The sequence below is a fragment of the Oncorhynchus mykiss genome, chromosome 7, assembly GCF_013265735.2.
Source record: "Oncorhynchus mykiss isolate Arlee chromosome 7, USDA_OmykA_1.1, whole genome shotgun sequence".
Taxonomy (NCBI): Eukaryota; Metazoa; Chordata; class Actinopteri; order Salmoniformes; family Salmonidae; genus Oncorhynchus; species Oncorhynchus mykiss.
The window spans coordinates 65,584,236-65,604,482 of NC_048571.1; the positions used below are offsets into that span (position 1 = coordinate 65,584,236).

The 20,247-nt window shown below is 45.5% G+C and overlaps 1 protein-coding gene across 1 annotated transcript; it reads right to left on the reverse strand.

The window, feature by feature from the left end:
- Nucleotides 1-2,363: 2,363 nt before the first annotated feature.
- On the reverse strand, nucleotides 2,364-9,094 carry sox12 (SRY-box transcription factor 12). The gene is made up of 2 exons (XM_021610202.2): nucleotides 8,525-9,094; nucleotides 2,364-8,015 (listed from the first exon to the last, which is right to left on the reverse strand). The coding sequence occupies exon 2, from the start codon at nucleotides 7,965-7,967 to the stop codon at nucleotides 6,759-6,761; it is 1,209 nt and encodes a 402-aa protein (XP_021465877.1). The 5' UTR covers nucleotides 7,968-8,015; nucleotides 8,525-9,094; the 3' UTR covers nucleotides 2,364-6,758.
- Nucleotides 9,095-20,247: the final 11,153 nt, after the last annotated feature.

Here is a 20,247-nt window from a genome sequence, read left to right on the forward strand (position 1 = left end):
TAGGCAAGTCAGTTAAGAACAAATTCTTATTTACAATAACGGCCTACCCCGGCCAAACCCTAACCCTTATGACACTGGGCCAATTGTGCGCCGCCCTACGGGACCCCCAATCACGGTCAGTTGTGATATAGCCTGGAATCAAACCAGGGTCTGTAGTGATGTCTCTAGCACTGAGATGCAGTGCCTTAGACCACTGTGGCACTCGGTTACTCAACCCTACACCTTAGAGGCTGCTGCCCTATGTACATAGACATGGAATCACTGACCACTTTAATAATGTTTACATACTGCTTTACCCATCTCATATGTGTATACTGTATTCTATTCTACAGTATTTTAATCAATGCCACTCTGACATTGCTTGTCCAAATATTTATATATTTCTTAATTCCAATTGTTAGATGTTACTGCACTGTTGGAGCTAGGAATACAAGCATTTCGCTACACCCGCAATAACATCTGCTAAAAATGTGTATGTGACCAATAACATTTGATTTGATGTGACATAGGTCTGGCTGTCTTGCTGTTTAGGAGCACCACATACATACAAAAATACACAGAGATCACACATACACACACACACTCGCTCTCTCTCCCAAAAACTCCCACAAATACACAATGCGTTCCACTGTCAATCCTTGCCTCCCCACTCCTCAGACTATGCAGGAGGACTCTCCTTCAGTCCTTCAGAGCTCGCCAGCAATAATCATGTCTCTCTGCTCATCACTGCATAATTGGAAGAACAGCAATTAGGCCTAATTAATCCTGGTATGGACCTGAGTGGACTGATGCAGCAGTTTACACCGACCTAATTCCTTTCCTAGCAGGACTGTGTTTTCCTGGGGAGAATAGATACATCAGGAGGGACAGAACAGTACATTTAATTTTCTCTGACCAGGGAGAAAAGTGGTGGAGAAATGCTCCTTTACTGGCTAATTCCGCCAGAGCCATTGGTAGTTGGTCCTAGTGAAATGTAAGCTTTCAATGATTCAGCCAGTAAAACAGCTATGTGTTTACCTAAGCTCCCTGTGAAACTCAATAAATTGTTCTACAGATGAGGCTGTTTTCACCAGGCAGACACACTTTTGAGGGCAGTTATCACTGTGGGCTGCTGTAAGAAGGTTAAAGGGTCCAGGTAGTGAAACAAAGTGGAAGCCTGTTGACACCTTTGGTGAGCAATGATGAGTCAGGTCACACAACATGTGTAGAGCTATGTGGCACCTAGCTCTGGAAGTTAGTTATCACATACAGTTATCCCTGTGCATTTGTGTGTTTAGGGCATTAGGAGAGTGCTATTTGTCAGACATTATGGTGTGACTCCTGGGTAAGAGGAGGGAGGGGGTGGTAGTGAGTGACATGCATCCAATCTAACGTGAGAGAGTATGAGGTGCATCTAATCTAATGTGAGAGCTGCTGCTACCCATAATCCTTTGAGTAATCCTCTCAGGTGTCTCTCACAAAATCAGCTTATTAGAATCAGGGAATCAAGAGCGTGACACACATCAAACCTCCACCCAACCAACCACGTCTACTCTGCTGCATGCTGCTTGGGCGCTCCGACAATACACTCTCTCTCAATACACAAAGTGTCACTCACCCCTGAAATGGGCTGAATATTCAGTCTGGCCTCTATTTCAGCAGCTGTTGATACCATTTGTTTAACCCATATTTGAATCTGGAGCTGGCATAACGGTGAAGAGTACACTGCATGTCTGCTTGATGCACACTGCATGTCTGCTTGATGCACACTGCATGTCTGCTTGATTCACCACACCGTCTCGTGTGTAAGTCTCTGAAGTGACAAAAGGGATAAATGTCACCCTCATCAGCCATAAGCAGTCAAACATGGCCTTTGGCTATAGAAGCCCAGCTGGCTGCAGACCCAGGTTAGAATTCTAAATGGGAATTCAGAAGGGCACACTATTTGGTCGACCGAATAATTCCCCTTTAGAATAATTTTTGTTGCTCAGTTGGATTCAGGAATAACCCCTAGCTCGATGACTTTTTTGTATTTCTTCAACGTGCTGAAATAACAGTCACTACACTTTAAGTGTTAAAAAATTATTGTGAGAATGTGTTGTGGTGGGTTTTCAGTCAGTGTGTGATAGTGGTTTCAGTGTGTGCTTCGAATATATCTTGTGTACATAGTGAATGACATCATAAGTGCACATGTTCAGGTTCCTTAGGTTTGACCACAAGAACATCTGCATCCTGGCAGACACCCTGAAACAACCGACACACAACGTTGTCACAGTGGAAGCCAACTGTTAAAACCCCAGAAGGCAGTTGAGAATATTCCCTCTCCAGATTGATACAGAAAATTCCACTCTACCCAGACAGAAACAGAGTTTGAGACAGACATCCAACGTTGACTGTAACAGTTTATTCAGTAATGCAGAGTCACTACACTAATAACTCTATCCAAAATGAGAATGGCATCTCTCAGATCTACGTACATATTTACAACAAAGTGCTTTTACCTCTATCCACATACTCGCTGTCAGAACAGCTGAATGTACCACACTACAAAAAGCATACATGTACATGATAAAGCAATGCTAATTATTGGTCAAACGTGATACTAAGATGAACGAGATGGTAAGTTGTTTAACCATTTTACACACGGAATAAATGAGCTTTATCGAATTGCAATATAGCAATTGCCTGATTGATATAAATACATAGTTTGTTATGCACCAATCCATAAAGAATAGTGCAGGAATGAAACAGTCTACACAGCAGAGGGGGTTTCCAATATGACAATATTAGCAATATGTTCTGTTAGCATAGTGATGCATATTTCGAAATGACTTTCACCATCATTCTCCCCCAATTTTTCAATTATAAGGTGTTGCATGGGGGGCTATATGAAGTGCAGTTACTCCAATTTCAGAGACGTTTACTATTTGTACATGCATATCTATTATCAATGCAATGTCAGAATTTTGGTACTACTTATCGACCAATTACATTCATCAATGCAGATCATAAAATGTATGTCAATATACAATATATATGATGAATAGGGGTGACCCTTATATATTTGATTAGACAGTTCTGACTAGTACACTCTGGAGTGTAGGCTGGATCCAATGCATTTGTAGCACATGAAAATATATTTAAACACCCCCATTATCCCCTGTTCTACAATAACGTTGGGAAATCAACACAAGCATATTTTCAGATAAACAAGATTCAGTTTGTTTCATATCACAGAAATACGTTTTGTTACAATTTGCCAAAACTAAGACCAGAAACGTGCTGGTGAATAGATTACAAATCATATTTGACATTGTAAATAAATCAAAACAACCCTTGCTGCGAAGATGAAAAACAGAGGACACATTCTATATTCAGCTTAGTCTATAATACCATAAAACCTTGTAAACAATGTGTACTAAAATGTGAGGCATCATGGTCGTATTTTGGCTACTTCTGTGAGCAGGAGGCCGGGTGTCCCAGTGCTGCTGTTGTGTTGTCAGGTCGGTGTGGTTTAAAGGAATGGTAAGTTAAGTCCTACTAGGACCCTGAGGCTGAGAGTGTCCCCTGTTGACCCCTATAGCCCTGGACTGGGCCTGCTGAGGGGCCCCTTGTCGCAGTGGTGGCAGCCACATGCATGAAGCTGTAGCTGGAGACAGACAGGCAGTCAGACATGCTCAGTATGGCAGGGGCTCCTGTGCCCCACTTGTGATGTGGGAGGCAGTAGGAGAGGGGGGCCAACAGCTCTATGAAATTTGCTTTGTCCTTGTATTTCCATCTCAGGGAATGCTATTCATCAAAGGCTGGCCCAGAGTAGGAGGTGCCACCAGATGGGTATTTTTATCCAGCTTAATTTCTCTCCATCTTTTTTTCATTTATTACTCTGACACTAATTTGCTGAAGCCCATCTGTGAGTTGTCTAGCCCGGTTTCTAGCTCTCTTTCTAAAATATGAAAGAAAGAAAGAAAATGAGCCTAGTATCATTCTAATAAAAAATGCTGGTTAGTTTAGGTCAAGGGTGTTCCCTTTGAACATTTAGCTTAAGAATGTTTTGTTTGTTTAATGTAATTAAATAAATATTTCATTTATACTTAAATGCACCTGAATGATTGAAACACTACTTTCAAAGACTGAATCTGAAAATGTATTACTAAGCAGTATCACATTTTCTTGCAGCTACCAATTTTTTTGGTTGATGATCTAATACACAGACATATACAGCACATTAGAAATAGGAGGTGTACCACAGTAAGCTGCTACTTTAGTCCTGAGTCCAATTTTTACTGCTGGTGTTGAATTCAGTATTGGTTCCATTACCATAGGATGTGTCTGTTTACACTGTACGGTACTTTAGGTTTGTTGACTGCTAATATTATGGCCAGACAGATCATGTGCATGATCAGGAGCTGAAATACCCATTCAATTTGTGAGCCAATATATTTTTGCTGAATCTGCATTTGTAATTTCACTTGTTTCATTAGGAATGGTGAACTTTCCCATACTTTGTCTATGCTAACCAATAAAAGGTGCCTATTAAAAGTACAAAATACTGGCAATCACTTTTTTAACACTAGGACACATGCAGTATGTCTAAAACCTTGATTGCAGTTCACTTTTAGATGGAGGTTGGATGTTGTTGCTGGATTATTTTATTTTCACACGGTATAGTGTTGAGGAACTTCTACTTATGTGTAACAGAAGAAAGAAAACAGTGTTGCTGTATGGACTCTTAAAGGCCTCGGGTTGTAGTAGAACCATCTCTTCATATGTCTTCTCCTACCATTGATATCTAAGAGGGAAGCCACCTTCCAGTTCAGAAACAAGTTACCTGGTTTATTCATTTTTTTGCTAATGAAGACATTGTACTGTAAAGTTTATGGTGCAGTTCTCTCCAGACATCATCACAAGGAACTAAAACCCTGCCACACATAGACACGCATTGGTTCCTTCAGGTGTTTCCTGGAGGGAGGGACTGAGGAGGAATACATCACAAAATCCAGTACGGTTCTCGTCATGGTCCCTGTACCACACAGTCATTATCACACTACTCCAAATGGTGCATTTTGGTCTGAAAACAAACTTCCAGCGTGTCCGCCATGGTCCCATCATGTATCCCCTGTCTCTCCATGGCCTGCTCCAGAGGCACTCTGCACCGCATGGGGTGGCCTCTGTTAGAGGATGCTGGCTGGCTCCAACAAGGTTGGTCTGACGAGGGATTCAAATCAGTTTATCTAAGGTATGAACTGCAGGAAGGGTTTTGGTGCTGCTTTCTGGCTGGCTCTTCGCCAGCTGCTTGTGGAGAGTAAGTAAATAACACGGGTCCATTTCGCCACGGTGCCAAAGCTAGGCGATGTAATTAATGAGGATAGAGGGATGAAAAGAAGAAAGGTCACATGTTGTGGTGGAGAGAGGGGGAGGGGTTCTGGCTCCTTCTCTCGCTTTGTCACCTCGTCCCCTCACGGCTATTTGAGAGAGAGAAGATAGGGGCTGATAGGAGGAGAGGAGAGGTGGCGTGCATCTCATCCCCAGATCAGGGCAGATGAATGAGCCACGGGAGGCAGTAGGACCTCCAGACAAAACGATCCCTGAGAGAGTCAATGGAGGGACAGCTGGCAGTCACAGATTTCGCCTCCATTCACCGCTGAATCGGCCCTGATCAGGCAGCTGCAGCCAGACTGCAGACATGACATGAATTTTACCGCGCTGGTGGCTGTGTGGATGGCCATGATCCTCATCTCCCCCTGAATACACTACCCCCCCCCCCCCCCTACACTCCCCCGGCTGGCAGACGCTCGCTCAGTTGAGCTCAAACACACACGCACGCACACACACACACTCACACTCTGAACTCCGGCACAAAGGCTGCTGCCTGCAAGGGCAGATGCACAGCTCCCTGAATGAAAAGCCTCTCCTGACCCCCATCATAGACAACCCCAACCCCTCTTTCACTCCTCCTCTTCCCCCTCCAGTACTTAGCCCTACTCTCTAACCACCTACCACCGTTACAGTCACACAACTGTCTGGAATGAATCAGGCACACACACAAGGCTTGTGTTTACATTAACTCCATGTCTTGGAGTCTGCACTATTAGCAAGGCGATGAAAGTGCTGTAACCTAATTACAGAGTATGCGGCGGATTTCTCTCCTGGAGAGAGCCTATGCTTTAACTGATGCTACTGTAAAAGCCTGATGACAAGTGCTGCAGATTCCTATTACCTGCAACATAAGGACTATTAGCTGCAACATAAGGACTATTAGCTGCAACATAAGGACTATTCCTCACATGATCTCCCTTTTGACCCTTTGATATTTACAGATGGTTTGTTGATAACATGCATTTTTTGATTTGAATCTGCAGTTGCTGCCTTGAGTTTGGTTGATTATGTCAGAACATGGTTGTTATGCTGCTTCATATACAACAAATGCATATGAAAGACATGGAAATGCTACTGTACATGCTCCGGTTAAAATTGAAGAAAAAATACTGAATAAGTTTACTGTTGAAAGCGCTATTATCCCTCTACTAAGAACATATCTGTTCAGTGCCTGAATATTTGAACTCTGATAAAAGGCTTGACGTGAGCAACCTTTCACTGTTTGTACACCAGACCCTCAGGATGTGGCATACTGGGAAAAGTGAAGAATTAGCACTTACGGACTTGATTGAGAAAATACAAAATAAAGTGTCCAATTTATAATATAACCAAAAAACCACAGGCTTTTATGAATAGTATATATTCTTCCAGTAAGCCAGAATCCTGTATAGGCATGCTGGGCCTCAGTAGGTGAACACCAGGTCAGAGATACTGGGCACCAGCAAGTCCCCAGATATCATCTCATTCACTTCCGGGGTGCAGTAATCAGGGAAATCGAAGTGGGATCCTGAGTTGGTGTGAAATGTAGCGTCAAAGTCTTTGTCCAGAGTGGAGCAGTCCATGGGCATGGTGTCGAAGTTGGCGTTGGAGATAATATGCAAAATCTCCTCGTCCAGCTCCTCGTCGGAGGAGGCCGACGACACGAAGGAGGAGGAGCTGGTGGAGGTGGGGGTGGAGGAACGGCCGGTGGAGGAGCGGCCGGTGGAGGAGAGGGGAGCCAGAGGCTCCGAGGAAGAGGACACCCTGGGGGATGACTCTGGGAGGCTGTGGGGTACTGGAGACCCAGAGGAGAGGCCCACAGGCAGCTTGGAGGTGGGCTGGTGGGAGGTGGTGGTTGACACTTTGACTCTGAGCTGGGCTGCAAGCTGAGTCTGCTGCTCGCCGGGGGTCATGGCAGCCTGCTGGTGGTGGAAGACACCCAGGCTTGCTGGCCTCTGCCCTCCTGGCTGGCTCGTCATCGGACTGGCCAACTCTACATCCACTGTGTCATCATCGCTGATGCCCTCATCGTAACCTTTGAACTTATTGCTGTCGAAGCTGGCTCTGTGTTTGGAGGAAGGCGTTCGTATCTTGAGCCCTCTGCTGGTGGCGGTGGAGGTTGCGGAAGCAGATGCGCGACTACCCTGGTGGGACTTGCTTGTCTTCAAGGGGACCTTGTCCCCAACCCGCACGGGAATGGAGCTCTTGCTCTTCTTCCGGGGCCTGTACTTGTAGTCGGGGTAGTCGGCCATGTGCTTTAGCCGGAGCCTCTCCGCTTCCTTGATGAAGGGGATCTTCTCATAGTCGGGGAGGAGTTTCCAGCGCTTGCCTAGGCGTTTGGAGATCTCTGCATTGTGCATGTCTGGCCACTGTTCCATGATCTTCCGTCTCTCGATCTGCGACCAGACCATGAATGCATTCATGGGCCTCTTGATGTGACCCGTGGGAGTCTTGCACCAGTTGGGGTCTTTGTTGGAGGGCAACCGTCCAAAAATCTCCTCCCTGTCATCTGCACCCAGTCCCAAGAAAACCTCTTGGCTCATATCACTGTCCATAACTGCTGGGTATTTGTGTCCCCTTTGCTGTACCATGATGGAGGAAGACGCTCTACTCAAAATGACGGCTGGAGTCATCCATAATCACACAGACACTCTAAGTTGTTACCTCAATGTTTCCTCCTCCTGTACCCCCAAAGGAAAAAGACAAGCCATAAATACCACCATAAAGAGTATCATCACTCAGCTGACAGCAGGACTGTAAATATCACATAAATCTATACTGATGTTGTCCCCATTCATTTTCAGTTGTTACATATAATCAGTACAGATCATAATCATGCAGAAAATACAAAAAGAATCAGTACAAAAATAATCCTGCAGCAACAGCAAATGTGAATTATTATACAGTATTAATGGACATTTTTGTAGGGGTTGATCCATTTTTCGTGAAGGAAAAACCAAAGTTATCCTGCAACAGGGTGATCAAATTAAGATCCCATGTCTGTACAATACAATATGTTTCCTTATATAGCTAATACTCAATGAAAAAGAAGCAGATATCCCATCTGATTTTAGAGGTGCAAACTAAGAAATTCTGTACAAATCCAGCCCAGAGCTAAACAAATTAAAACATACTGTATCTAACATTACATTGGAAATGTGACCACTAGGACAAAAACTAAAACACTCACCAGCAATTCTGCAGGACTCTGCTTCAGTTCTCCTTGCCTCAGGACCTAGATGCTGAGTGTCTGAAAAAAAAGAAACTGGTTCCCTCTCCACATGGGCTGACTCTCCTGATGCAGTGGTGAGCTGAAGGAGTTGGGCTTGCAGTGGAGCAGACAGGAAATGAGTGCTAGAGTCCAACGTCTGTCTCTCTATAGTGCCAGCTGTCCCAGGCTGGCTGCATGTAGACTTTCTTTCAATCTCTGTCTTTCTGTCTCTCTCTCTTACTGTCTACTTTCGTTCATTGTCAGAGTCTCTTCCATTCCCTCTTTGTAGGACAGCACCCCTGTCTGCTACTCTATAAACCTCACAGTAGACAGCTCAACCTCCTCTGACACAAACTCCTCCCCCTCCACCCACCAGTCTACGCTTGCTGTGTGTGTGTGTGCGTGGTAGAGCAGAAAATATCCATACAGTTAGTCACAGGCACAGTGACAGAACAGGGAAACTGAGCGAGGTGGTTGAAATGTTAATTGCTTAAATGTTAAGTGCAGTTTTAAAGAAGGAGACCTTGCAGTGAATTGTCTCCTGCAAGATGTTGTCTGTCTGACAGTTAAATAATGGAGTGCTCACTGTTATGAATCTGTTGACCAGTACACTTTGTGGGTTAAAGTGTGCATGTTGAAATGCGTCTACACACTATCAGCGTTAAAAGGTTAACAAATCAAATCACAAATCAGATTTATTTGTCACATACACATGGTTAGCAGATGTTAATGCGAGTGTAGCAAAATGCTTGTGCTTCTAGTTCCGACAATGCAGTAATAACCAACGAGTAATCTAACCTAACAATTCCACAACTACTACCTTCTACACACAAGTGTAAAGGGATAAAGAATACAGTGCCTTGCGAAAGTATTCGGCCCCCTTGAACTTTGCGACCTTTTGCCACATTTCAGGCTTCAAACATAAAGATATAAAACTGTATTTTTTTGTGAAGAATCAACAACAAGTGGGACACAATCATGAAGTGGAACGACATTTATTGGATATTTCAAACTTTTTTAACAAATCAAAAACTGAAAAATTGGGCGTGCAAAATTATTCAGCCCCCTTAAGTTAATACTTTGTAGCGCCACCTTTTGCTGCGATTACAGCTGTAAGTCGCTTGGGGTATGTCTCTATCAGTTTTGCACATCGAGAGACTGCATTTTTTTCCCATTCCTCCTTGCAAAACAGCTCGAGCTCAGTGAGGTTGGATGGAGAGCATTTGTGAACAGCAGTTTTCAGTTCTTTCCACAGATTCTCGATTGGATTCAGGTCTGGACTTTGACTTGGCCATTCTAACACCTGGATATGTTTATTTTTGAACCATTCCATTGTAGATGTTGCTTTATGTTTTGGATCATTGTCTCCGTCCCAGTCTCAGGTCTTTTGCAGACTCCATCAGGTTTTCTTCCAGAATGGTCCTGTATTTGGCTCCATCCATCTTCCCATCAATTTTAACCATCTTCCCTGTCCCTGCTGAAGAAAAGCAGGCCCAAACCATGATGCTGCCACCACCATGTTTGACAGTGGGGATGGTGTGTTCCGCTGTGTTGCTTTTACACCAAACATAACGTTTTGCATTGTTGCCAAGAAGTTCAATTTTGGTTTAATCTGACCAGAGCACCTTCTTCCACATGTTTGGTGTGTCTCCCAGGTGGCTTGTGGCAAACTTTAAACAACACTTTTTATGGATATCTTTAAGAAATGGCTTTCTTCTTGCCACTCTTCCATAAGGGCCAGATTTGTGCAATATACGACTGATTGTTGTCCTATGGACAGAGTCTCCCACCTCAGCTGTAGAGCTCTGCAGTTCATCCAGAGTGATCATGGGCCTCTTGGCTGCATCTCTGATCAGTCTTCTCCTTGTATGAGCTGAAAGTTTAGAGGGACGGTCAGGTCTTGGTAGATTTGCAGTGGTCTGATACTCATTCCATTTCAATATTATCGCTTGCACAGTGCTCCTTGGGATGTTTAAAGCTTGGGAAATCTTTTTGTATCCAAATCCGGCTTTAAACTTCTTCACAACAGTATCTCGGACCTACCTGGTGTGTTCCTTGTTCTTCATGATGCTCTCTGCGCTTTTAACGGACCTCTGAGACTATCACAGTGCAGGTGCATTTATACGGAGACTTGATTACACACAGATGGATTGTATTTATCATCATTAGTCATTTAGGTCAACATTGGATCATTCAGAGGTCCTCACTGAACTTCTGGAGAGAGTTTGCTGCACTGAAAGTAAAGGGGCTGAATAATTTTGCACGCCCAATTTTTCAGTTTTTGATTTGTTAAAAAAGTTTGAAATATCCAATAAATGTCGTTCCACTTCATGATTGTGTCCCACTTGTTGTTGATTCTTCACAAAAAAATACAGTTTTATATCTTTATGTTTGAAGCCTGAAATGTGGCAAAAGGTCGCAAAGTTCAAGGGGGCCGAATACTTTCGCAAGGCACTGTATGTACATAAAGATATGTGAATGAGTGATGGTACAGAACGGTACAGAACGGCATAGGCAAGATGCAGTAGATGGCATAGATTACAGTATATACTTATGAGATGAGTAATGTAGGGCATATAAACATAAAGTGGCATAGTTTAAAGTGGCTAGTGATGCATGTATTACATAAAGATGGCAAGATGCAGTAGATGATATAGAGTACAGTATACATATGAGATGAGTAATGTAGGGTATGTAAACATTATATTAAGTGGTATTGTTTAACTTCTTAAGGTATAGGGGGCAGCATTTTCACTTTTGGATAAATTGCATGCCCAATTTCAACTTCCTGCTACTTCCTGCTAGTTCTCATTGGGAAACGGTATTTCTTAGGAACTTGTTTTCAGTTCCTACCACTTCCACTGGATGTCACCAGTCTTTGGAATTTGGTTGAGGTTATTCATTTGTGCAATGAAGAAGTACGGCCATCTAGGAACTGCGTAACACTGTTGAGAGTTGCGCAAGACTTGAAAAAAAAAAAGTAGCTTGGTTTGTTGTCTTCCTGTATTGAACACAGATAGACCTATCTTCAATTTGATCGATTATTAACGTTTAAAAATACCTAAAGTTGTATTACAAAAGTAGTTTGAAATGTTTTGGCAAAGTTTACAGGCAACTTTTGAAATATTTTGTAGTGACGTTGCGCAATGTGGAAGCTGTTTTTTTATGGATCAAACACGCCAAATAAATGGACATTTTGGATAGATATGGACGAAATTTATCGAACAAAAGGACCAATTGTAATGTTTATGGGACATATTGGAGTGCCAACAAAAGAAGCTCGTCAAAGATAAGGCATGTTTTATATTTTATTTCTGCATTTTGTGTCGCGTCTGCAGGGCTGAAATATGCTACCCTCTTTGTTTGTTGTAACTTTAATGTGTTGCAGAGTTAATGTTTAAGTTAATTAATTGAGCTGTATCTAAATACATTTCTTTTGAATTACGCTTTTGACTGCAAGTTCCAGAATGCCTTGAGACAGGAATGAGAGAGAACACGCCAGTTATGTGCAGGTGCAAAGTGATTAAGCTGATTTTCCGCTAGCATCTTACCTGCATTGCTCTGTAGAATCTAAAGTTGTTAAATGTAATGTGAACAAGTATTATTACTAAAAGAAGCTTTCATATCAAACCCGACGTCCCGAGTCATTACTGTCACACCCTGGTCGAAGTATTTTGTGTTTATCTTTATTTATTTGGTCAGGCCAGGGTGTGGCATGGGTTTTTGTATGTGGTGTGTATGTATGGGGATTGTAGCTAGTGGGGTGTTCTAGCTAAGTCTATGGCTGTCTGAAGTGGTTCTCAATCAGAGGCAGGTGTTTATCGTTGTCTCTGATTGGGAACCATATTTAGGCAGCCATATTCTTTGAGTTTGTTGTGGGTGATTGTCCTTAGTGTCCTGATGTCATTGTTCTGTGTTAGGTTACACAAGTATAGGCTGTTTCGGTTTTCGTTAAGTTTATTGTTTTGATAGTGTTTGTGTTTAGTGTGTTACTTCATTAAACATGGATTGCAATAGACACGCCGCATTTTGGTCCGACTCTCCTTCACATCAAGAATACCGTTACAGAATCACCCACCACAAAAGGACCAAGCAGCGTGTCAACAGGCAGCAACAGCAGCGTAAAGAGGAATGGACATGGGAGGACGTTTTGGATGGCAAGGGCTGTTACACTTGGGAGGAGATACTGGCTGGAAGAGATCGCCTCCCATGGGAACAGGTGGAGGCACTTATGAGGGAACACGGCTCGCAAGGAAGCCCGAGAGGCAGCCCCAAAAATTTCTTGGGGGGGGGCTAACAGGGAGTATGGCTACGCCAGGTAGGAGACCTGCGCAAACTCCCTGTGCTTACCGGGGGCTAGAGAGACCGGACAGGCACCGTGTTATGCAGTGGTGCGCACGGTGTCTCCAGTGCAGGTGCATAGCCCCATGCGGTATATTCCAGCTCCACGTGTCGGCCGGGCTAGATTGAGCGTCGCTCGGTGTCTCCGGTTCGCCTGCATAGCCCAGTGCGGGCTATTCCACCTCGCCGCACTGGCAGGGCGACCGTGAGCATTCAACCAGGTAAGGTTGGGCAGGCTCGGTGCTCAAGAGCTCCAGTGCGCCTGCACGGTCCGGTTTTTCCAGTACCACCTCCACACCCCAGCCCTCCGGTAGCAGCTCCCCGCACCAGGCTTCCTGTGCGTGTTCTCGGCCCAGTACCACCAGTGCCAGCACCACGCATCAGGCCTACAGTGCGCCTCGCCTGTCCAGCGCTGTCGGAGCCCTCCTCCTCTCCAGCGCTGTCGGAGTCTCCCGCCTGTTTAGCGCTGTTAGAGCCTTCCTTCTCTACAGCGCTGCCGGAGTCTCCCGCCTGTTCAGAACTGCCAGTTTGCAAGGAGCTGCCAGTTTGCAAGGAGCTGCCAGTTTGCAAGGAGCTGCCAGTTTGCAAGGAGCTGCCAGTTTGCAAGGAGCTGCCAGTTTGCAAGGAGCTGCCAGTCTGCAAGGAGCTGCCAGTCTGCAAGGAGCTGCCAGTCTGCATAGAGCTGCCAGTCTGCATAGAGCTGCCAGTCTGCAAGGAGCCGCCAGAGCTGCCAGTCTGCAGGATGCCGCCAAAGCTGCCAGTCTGCAAGGAGCCGCCAGAGCTGCCAGTCTGCAAGGAGCCGCCAGAGCTGCCAGTCTGCAAGGAGCCGCCAGGGCCGCCAGTCTGCATGGAGCAGCCAGGGCCGCCAGTCAGCATGGAGCAGCCAGGGCCGCCAGTCAGCATGGAGCAGCCAGGGCCGCCAGTCAGCATGGAGCAGCCAGGGCCGCCAGTCAGCATGGAGCAGCCAGGGCCGCCAGTCAGCATGGAGCAGCCAGTCAGCATGGAGCAGCCAGTCAGCATGGAGCAGCCAGAGCAGCCAGTCAGCATGGAGCAGCCAGAGCTGCCAGTCAGCATGGAGCAGCCAGTCAGCATGGAGCAGCCAGAGCTGCCAGTCAGCATGGAGCAGCCAGTCAGCATGGAGCAGCCAGAGCTGCCAGTCATCATGGAGCAGCCAGTCAGCATGGAGCAGCCAGAGCTGCCAGTCGACCAGACTCTCCCAGATCTGCCAGTCGACCAGACTCTCCCAGATCTGCCAGTCGACCAGACTCTCCCAGATCTGCCAGTCGACCAGACTCTCCCAGATCTGCCAGTCGACCAGACTCTCCCAGATCTGCCAGTCGACCAGACTCTCCCAGATCTGCCAGTCGACCAGACTCTTCCAGATCTGCCAGTCGACCAGACTCTTCCAGATCTGCCAGTCGACCAGACTCTTCCAGATCTGCCAGTCGACCAGACTCTTCCAGATCTGCCAGCCGACCAGACTCTTCCAGATCTGCCAGCCAGCCAGGATCTGGTAGATTCATCAACCTGCCTGAGCTTCCCCTCAGTCCCGAGCTTCCCCTCAGTCCCGAGCTTCCCCTCAGTCCCGAGCTGCCCCTCAGTCCCGAGCTGCTCCTCAGTCCAGTGGGGTTCTGGGTGAGGACTACTAGGCCATGGTCGGCGGCGAGGGTGGACTATCCAGGGACGCGAGGAGAGGGGACTAAGACATTGATTGAGTGGAGTCCACGTCCCGCGCCGGAGCCGCCGCCATGGACAGACGCCCACCCGGACCCTCCCTATTGTTTTGAGGTGCGTTCGGGAGTCCGCACCTTAGGGGGGGGGGGGTTCTGTCACACCCTGGTCGAAGTATTTTGTGTTTATCTTTATTTATTTGGTCAGGCCAGGGTGTGGCATGGGTTTTTGTATGTGGTGTGTATGTATGGGGATTGTAGCTAGTGGGGTGTTCTAGCTAAGTCTATGGCTGTCTGAAGTGGTTCTCAATCAGAGGCAGGTGTTTATCGTTGTCTCTGATTGGGAACCATATTTAGGCAGCCATATTCTTTGAGTTTGTCGTGGGTGATTGTCCTTAGTGTCCTGATGTCATTGTTCTGTGTTAGGTTACACAAGTATAGGCTGTTTCGGTTTTCGTTAAGTTTATTGTTTTGATAGTGTTTGTGTTTAGTGTGTTACTTCATTAAACATGGATTGCAATAGACACGCCGCATTTTGGTCCGACTCTCCTTCACATCAAGAATACCGTTACAATTACTTTGAAGACTGTTAATCTAAAATTGTTTACTGTTGTGCTATCATCAGATAATAGCTTCTTATGCTTTCGCCAAAAAGGCTTTTTAAAATCTGACATGTTGCCTGGATTCACAACGAGTGTAGCTTTAATTTAGTATCTTACATGTGTGATTTAATGAAAGTTTGATTTTTATATCATTTATTTGAATTTCCCGTGCTGCATTTCCCCTGGCTTTTGGCAGAGTGGGATGCAAGCGTCCCCTATACCATAAGAAGTTAAAGTGGCTAGTGATACATTTTTTACATCAATTTCCATCAATTTCCATTATTAAAGTGGCTGGAGTTGAGTCAGTATGTTGGCAGCAGCCACTCAATGTTAGTGGAGGCTATTTAACAGTCTGATGGCCTTGAGATAGAAGCTGTTTTTCAGTCTCTCGGTCCCTGCTTTAATGCACCTGCACTGACCTCGCCTTCTGGATGATAATGGGGTGAACAGGCAGTGGCTCGGGTGGTTGTTGTCCTTGATGATCTTTATGGCCTTCCTGTGACATCGGGTGGTGTTGGTGTCCTGGAGGGCAGGTAGTTTGCCCCCGGTGATGCGTTGTGCAGACCTCACTACCCTCTGGAGATCCTTACGGTTGTGGGCAGAGCAGTTGCCGTACAAGGCGGTGATACAGCCCGACATACAGCCCTACCCTCTCCACTACTGTCCCGTCGATGTGGATAAGGGGGTGCTCCCTCTGCTCTTTCCTGAAGTCCACAATCATCTCCTTTGTTTTGTTGACGTTGAGTGTGAGGTTATTTTCCTGACACCACACTCCGAGGGCCCTCACCTCCTCCCCATAGGCCATCTCGTCGTTGTTGGTAATCAAGCCTACCACTGTAGTGTCGTCCGCAAACTTGATGATTGAGTTGGAGGCGTGCATGGCCACGCAGTTGTGGGTGAACAGGGAGTACAGGAGAGGGCTCAGAACGCACCCTTGTGGGGCCCCAGTGTTGAGGATCAGCGGGGTGGAGATGTTGTTACCTACCCTCACCACCTGGGGGCGGCCCGTCAGGAAGTCCAGTACCCAGTTGCACAGGGCGGGGTCGAGACCCAGGGTCTCGAGCTTAATGACGAGTTTGGAGGGTACTATGGTGTTAAATGCTGAGCTGTAGTTGATGAACAGCATTCTCACATAGGTATTCCTCTTGTCCAGATGGGTTAGGGCAGTGTGCAGCGTGGTTGAGATTGCGTCATCTGTGAACCTATTGGGGCAGTAAGCAAATTGGAGTGGGTCTAGGGTGTCAGGTAGGGTGGAGGTGATATGGTCCTTGACAAGTCTCTCAAAGCACTTCATGATGACGGAAGTGAGTGCTACGGGGCGGTAGTCGTTTAGCTCAGTTACCGTAGCTTTCTTGGGAACAGGAACAATGGTGGCCGTCTTGAAGCATGTGGGAACAGCAGACTGGGATAAGGATTGATTGAATATGTCCGTAAACACACCAGCCAGCTGGTCTGCGTATGCTCTGAGGACGCGGCTGGGGATGCCGTGTGGGCCTGCAGCCTTGCGAGGGTTAACAAGTTTAAATGTTTTACTCACATCGGCTGCAGTGAAGGAGAGCCCACAGGTTTTGGTAGCGGGCCGTGTCAGTGGCACTGTATTGTTATTTAGTCTGGCACTAAAAAGTTATTTAGTCTGTCTGGGAGCAAGACATCCTGGTCCGCGACGGGGCTGGTTTTCTTTTTGTAATCCGTGATTGACTGTAGACCCTGCCACATGCCTCTTGTGTCTGAGCCGTTGAATTGTGACTCTACTTTGGCTCTATACTCACACTTAGTTTATTTGATTGCTTTGCGGAGGGAATAGCTACACTGTTTGTATTCAGTCATGTTTCCGGTCACCTTGCCCTGGTTAAAAGCAGTGGTTCGCGCTTTCAGATTCACGCGAATGCTGCCATTAATCCACGGTTTCTGGTTTGGGAATGCACTTTCTAAGGAACTCGCTCACTGAATCGGCATATTCGTCAATGTTGTTGTTGGACGCAATGCGGAACATATCCCAATTCATGTGATCGAAGCAGTCTTTAAGCTTGGAATCAGATTGGTCGGACCAGCGTTGAACAGACCTGAACGCGGGAGCTTCTTGTTTTAGTTTCTGTCTGTAGGCTGGAAGCAACAAAATGCAGTCGTGGTCAGCTTTTCCAAAAGGAGGGCGGGGGAGGGCCTTATATGCGTCGTGGAAGTTAGAATAACAATGATCCAGGGTTTTACCAGCCCTGGTAGCACAATCAATATGCTGATAGAATTTAGGGAGTCTTGTTTTCAGATTAGCCTTGTTAAAATCCCCAGCTACAATGAATGCAGCCTCAGGATATGCGGTTTCCAGTTTACATAGAGTCAAATAAAGTTTGTTCAGGGCCATCGATGTGTCTGCTTGGGGGGGAATATATACGGCTGTGATTTTAATCGAAGAGAATTCCCTTGGTAGATCATGCGGTCGACAATTGTTTGTGAGGAATTCTAAATCAGGTGAACAGAAGGACTTGAGTTCCTGTATGTTGTTATGATCACACCACGTCTCGTTAATCATAAGGCATACCCCCCCGCCCCTCTTCTTACCAGAAAGATGCTTGTTTCTGTCGGCGCGATGCGTGAAGAAACCAGCTGGCTGTACTGACTCCGATAGCGTGTCTCGAGTGAGCCATGTTTCCGTGAAGCAAAGAACAGTTACAGTCTCTGATGTCTCTCTGGAATGCTACCCTTGCTCGGATTTCATCAACCTTGTTGTCAAGAGACTAGACATTGGCGAGTAGTATGCTCGGGAGTGGTGCGCGATGTGCGCGATGTGCCCGTCTCCGGAGCCTGACCAGAAGACCGCTTCGTTTGCCCCTTTTACAGCATCGTTGTTTTGGGTTGCCGGCTGGGATCCGATCCATTGTCCTGGGTGGAAGGCAAAACACAGGATCCGTTTCGGGAGGGTCATATACCTGGTCGTAATGATGGTGAGTTGACGTTGCTCTTATATTCAGTAGTTCTTCCCGATTGTGTGTAATGAAACCTAAGATTACCTGGGGTATCAATGTAAGAAATAACAAAATACTGCATAGTTTCCTAGGAACGCGAAGCGAGGCGGCCATCTCTGTCGGCGCCGGAAATGTCTTTAAGGGAGAAGGTCAAAGGGAGAAGGTCAAAGGTCAAGGGGGAAACAGTTGAAGTCATGCTATGTGTTTGCAGTACAGTATGCTCCTCTATCAAAATGTACAGTGACGGCAGTGTCTGTAAAATACAATAAATAATATCTTAAATAGATAAGCTGATTAATTAATACGCAATTGATTATTGAGGACAGACCAAACCTTAGTCGCAGATACTGTTGCATTTTGATTCATGGGGAACCTAGAGGAGATACGAGAGAAAATGTGATGCAGCATGTATGGATTTGAATGTCAAGTTTGAGTTGAAATGAAAAAATGTACACGATGTCCTGATGTGACATCAGCTCTGTCATTATTGCTAGCCTGGAAAACGGTCCATTAAAATGAACGACAATTATGTGAGTGGACAAAACCATTAAAGCTCTGTGAGGAGTGTGTCTGGTCATTCTGCCGGACAGAGCTAGCACATTAATACACCAATTGAGAAATCCCCAAACTGTATTTAGTAGGAGACTTTCATTATGAAGATAATACATACAGTCTGGTGTAACACATATTCTTGGCATAATCAATGCCAGTTAGGAGAGTCTAACAACAGAACTGCAACCTTGCACTTTCTTGGAAGTTTCAATATTTTGGGGTTTTACAAACCACTCTCTCATCAAAAAAAGTGCTGTAAAAAAGTGTTAAAATAGCACTTTAAGTGATAATAATCTTAAGTATACTTCTTATAAAATGGCAAAATGCAACGAACACATGGTGGTGTGCTCTATCTCTCGCTCTGTTGCTTGTTCATTATTGGTTGTTCATTATCTGCTTCCTCAAGCACATTGCATTAGTCTCCGGGCCAGCGCAGTGTCTGGATGTCAGACATGTTCACTTTGACAAATACAACTGACGTTAGCCCTGGCACGGCCGCACACAAAATGACAACAACCCTATCAGTGGGCGACCTACTTCAGGCCCTGCCTAAATCCCTGAGCAGGCATGTCTGCCGATTATTGCTGTGGTTTAGGCTGGAGGATTGGACCCCCTCTCTTTCTATTTCCCCCTTCAGTCCGCCCTCGCACCCCCCACATGGGGCAGGCCTGGTGGAGCTGTCTGCCAGATAAGGCCTGGGAAAGGAGGGGTCCTGGGGGCTTGGGGTGCATCACCATTCTACCCACAGATCATTTTTCAGGGATTAGTGGCTGCTAGAGATCTGCACAGAGAGAGATCCTCTGCTGTCATTTCAGACTAGAGTGGATCTACCCCCCACTCCCCCAAATATAATGGCCTGGTAATCTTTGGTCTTTTGCTGTTTTATATCACATAGTTTGATGAAAAAATATGTCTCATTATATCACACATGGTTATTGCTCACATGAAGTGAGCATTTTGATACCCACCAACCTTCATGAAACATAATTTATACAAGTAAATACAAGTACACCACTGCATATTAATCATAAATGTATGATTATTCATAGAATTTTGACTTTCTAACCCATGTAATCTAATGTCTTCTGTCTCCAACCCAGGCTTGCTCTCCAGTTAAGAACCCTTCTATGGAATTCATAAAAATTTAATGAAATGTCCTTTTCCTTTGCAACGTTTGTCGTAGTGGATGTTTCTTTATTTCGCCTTTATTTAACCAGGTAGGCTAGTTGAGAACAAGTTCTCATTTACAACTGCGACCTGGCCAAGATAAAGCATAGCAGTGTGAACAGACAACACAGAGTTACACATGGAGTAAACAATAAACAAGTCAATAGCACAGAATAAAAAAATAAAATAAAAAATAAAGAGTCTATATACATTGTGTGCAAAAAGCATGAGGAGGTAGGCAAATAATAATTTAGCAGATTAACACTGGAGTGATAAATGATCAGATGGTCATGTGCAGGTAGAGATACTGGTGTGCAAAAGAGCAGAAAAGTAAATAAATAAAAACAGTATGGGGATGAGGTAGTTAAATTGCGTGGGCTATTTACCGATGGACTATGTACAGCTGCAGC

What these genes read in the sequence shown, in the direction of transcription:
- sox12 (XM_021610202.2), bottom strand. Translation starts at nt 7,967, where the DNA reads ATGACTCCAGCCGTCATTTTGAGTAGAGCGTCTTCCTCCATCATGGTA.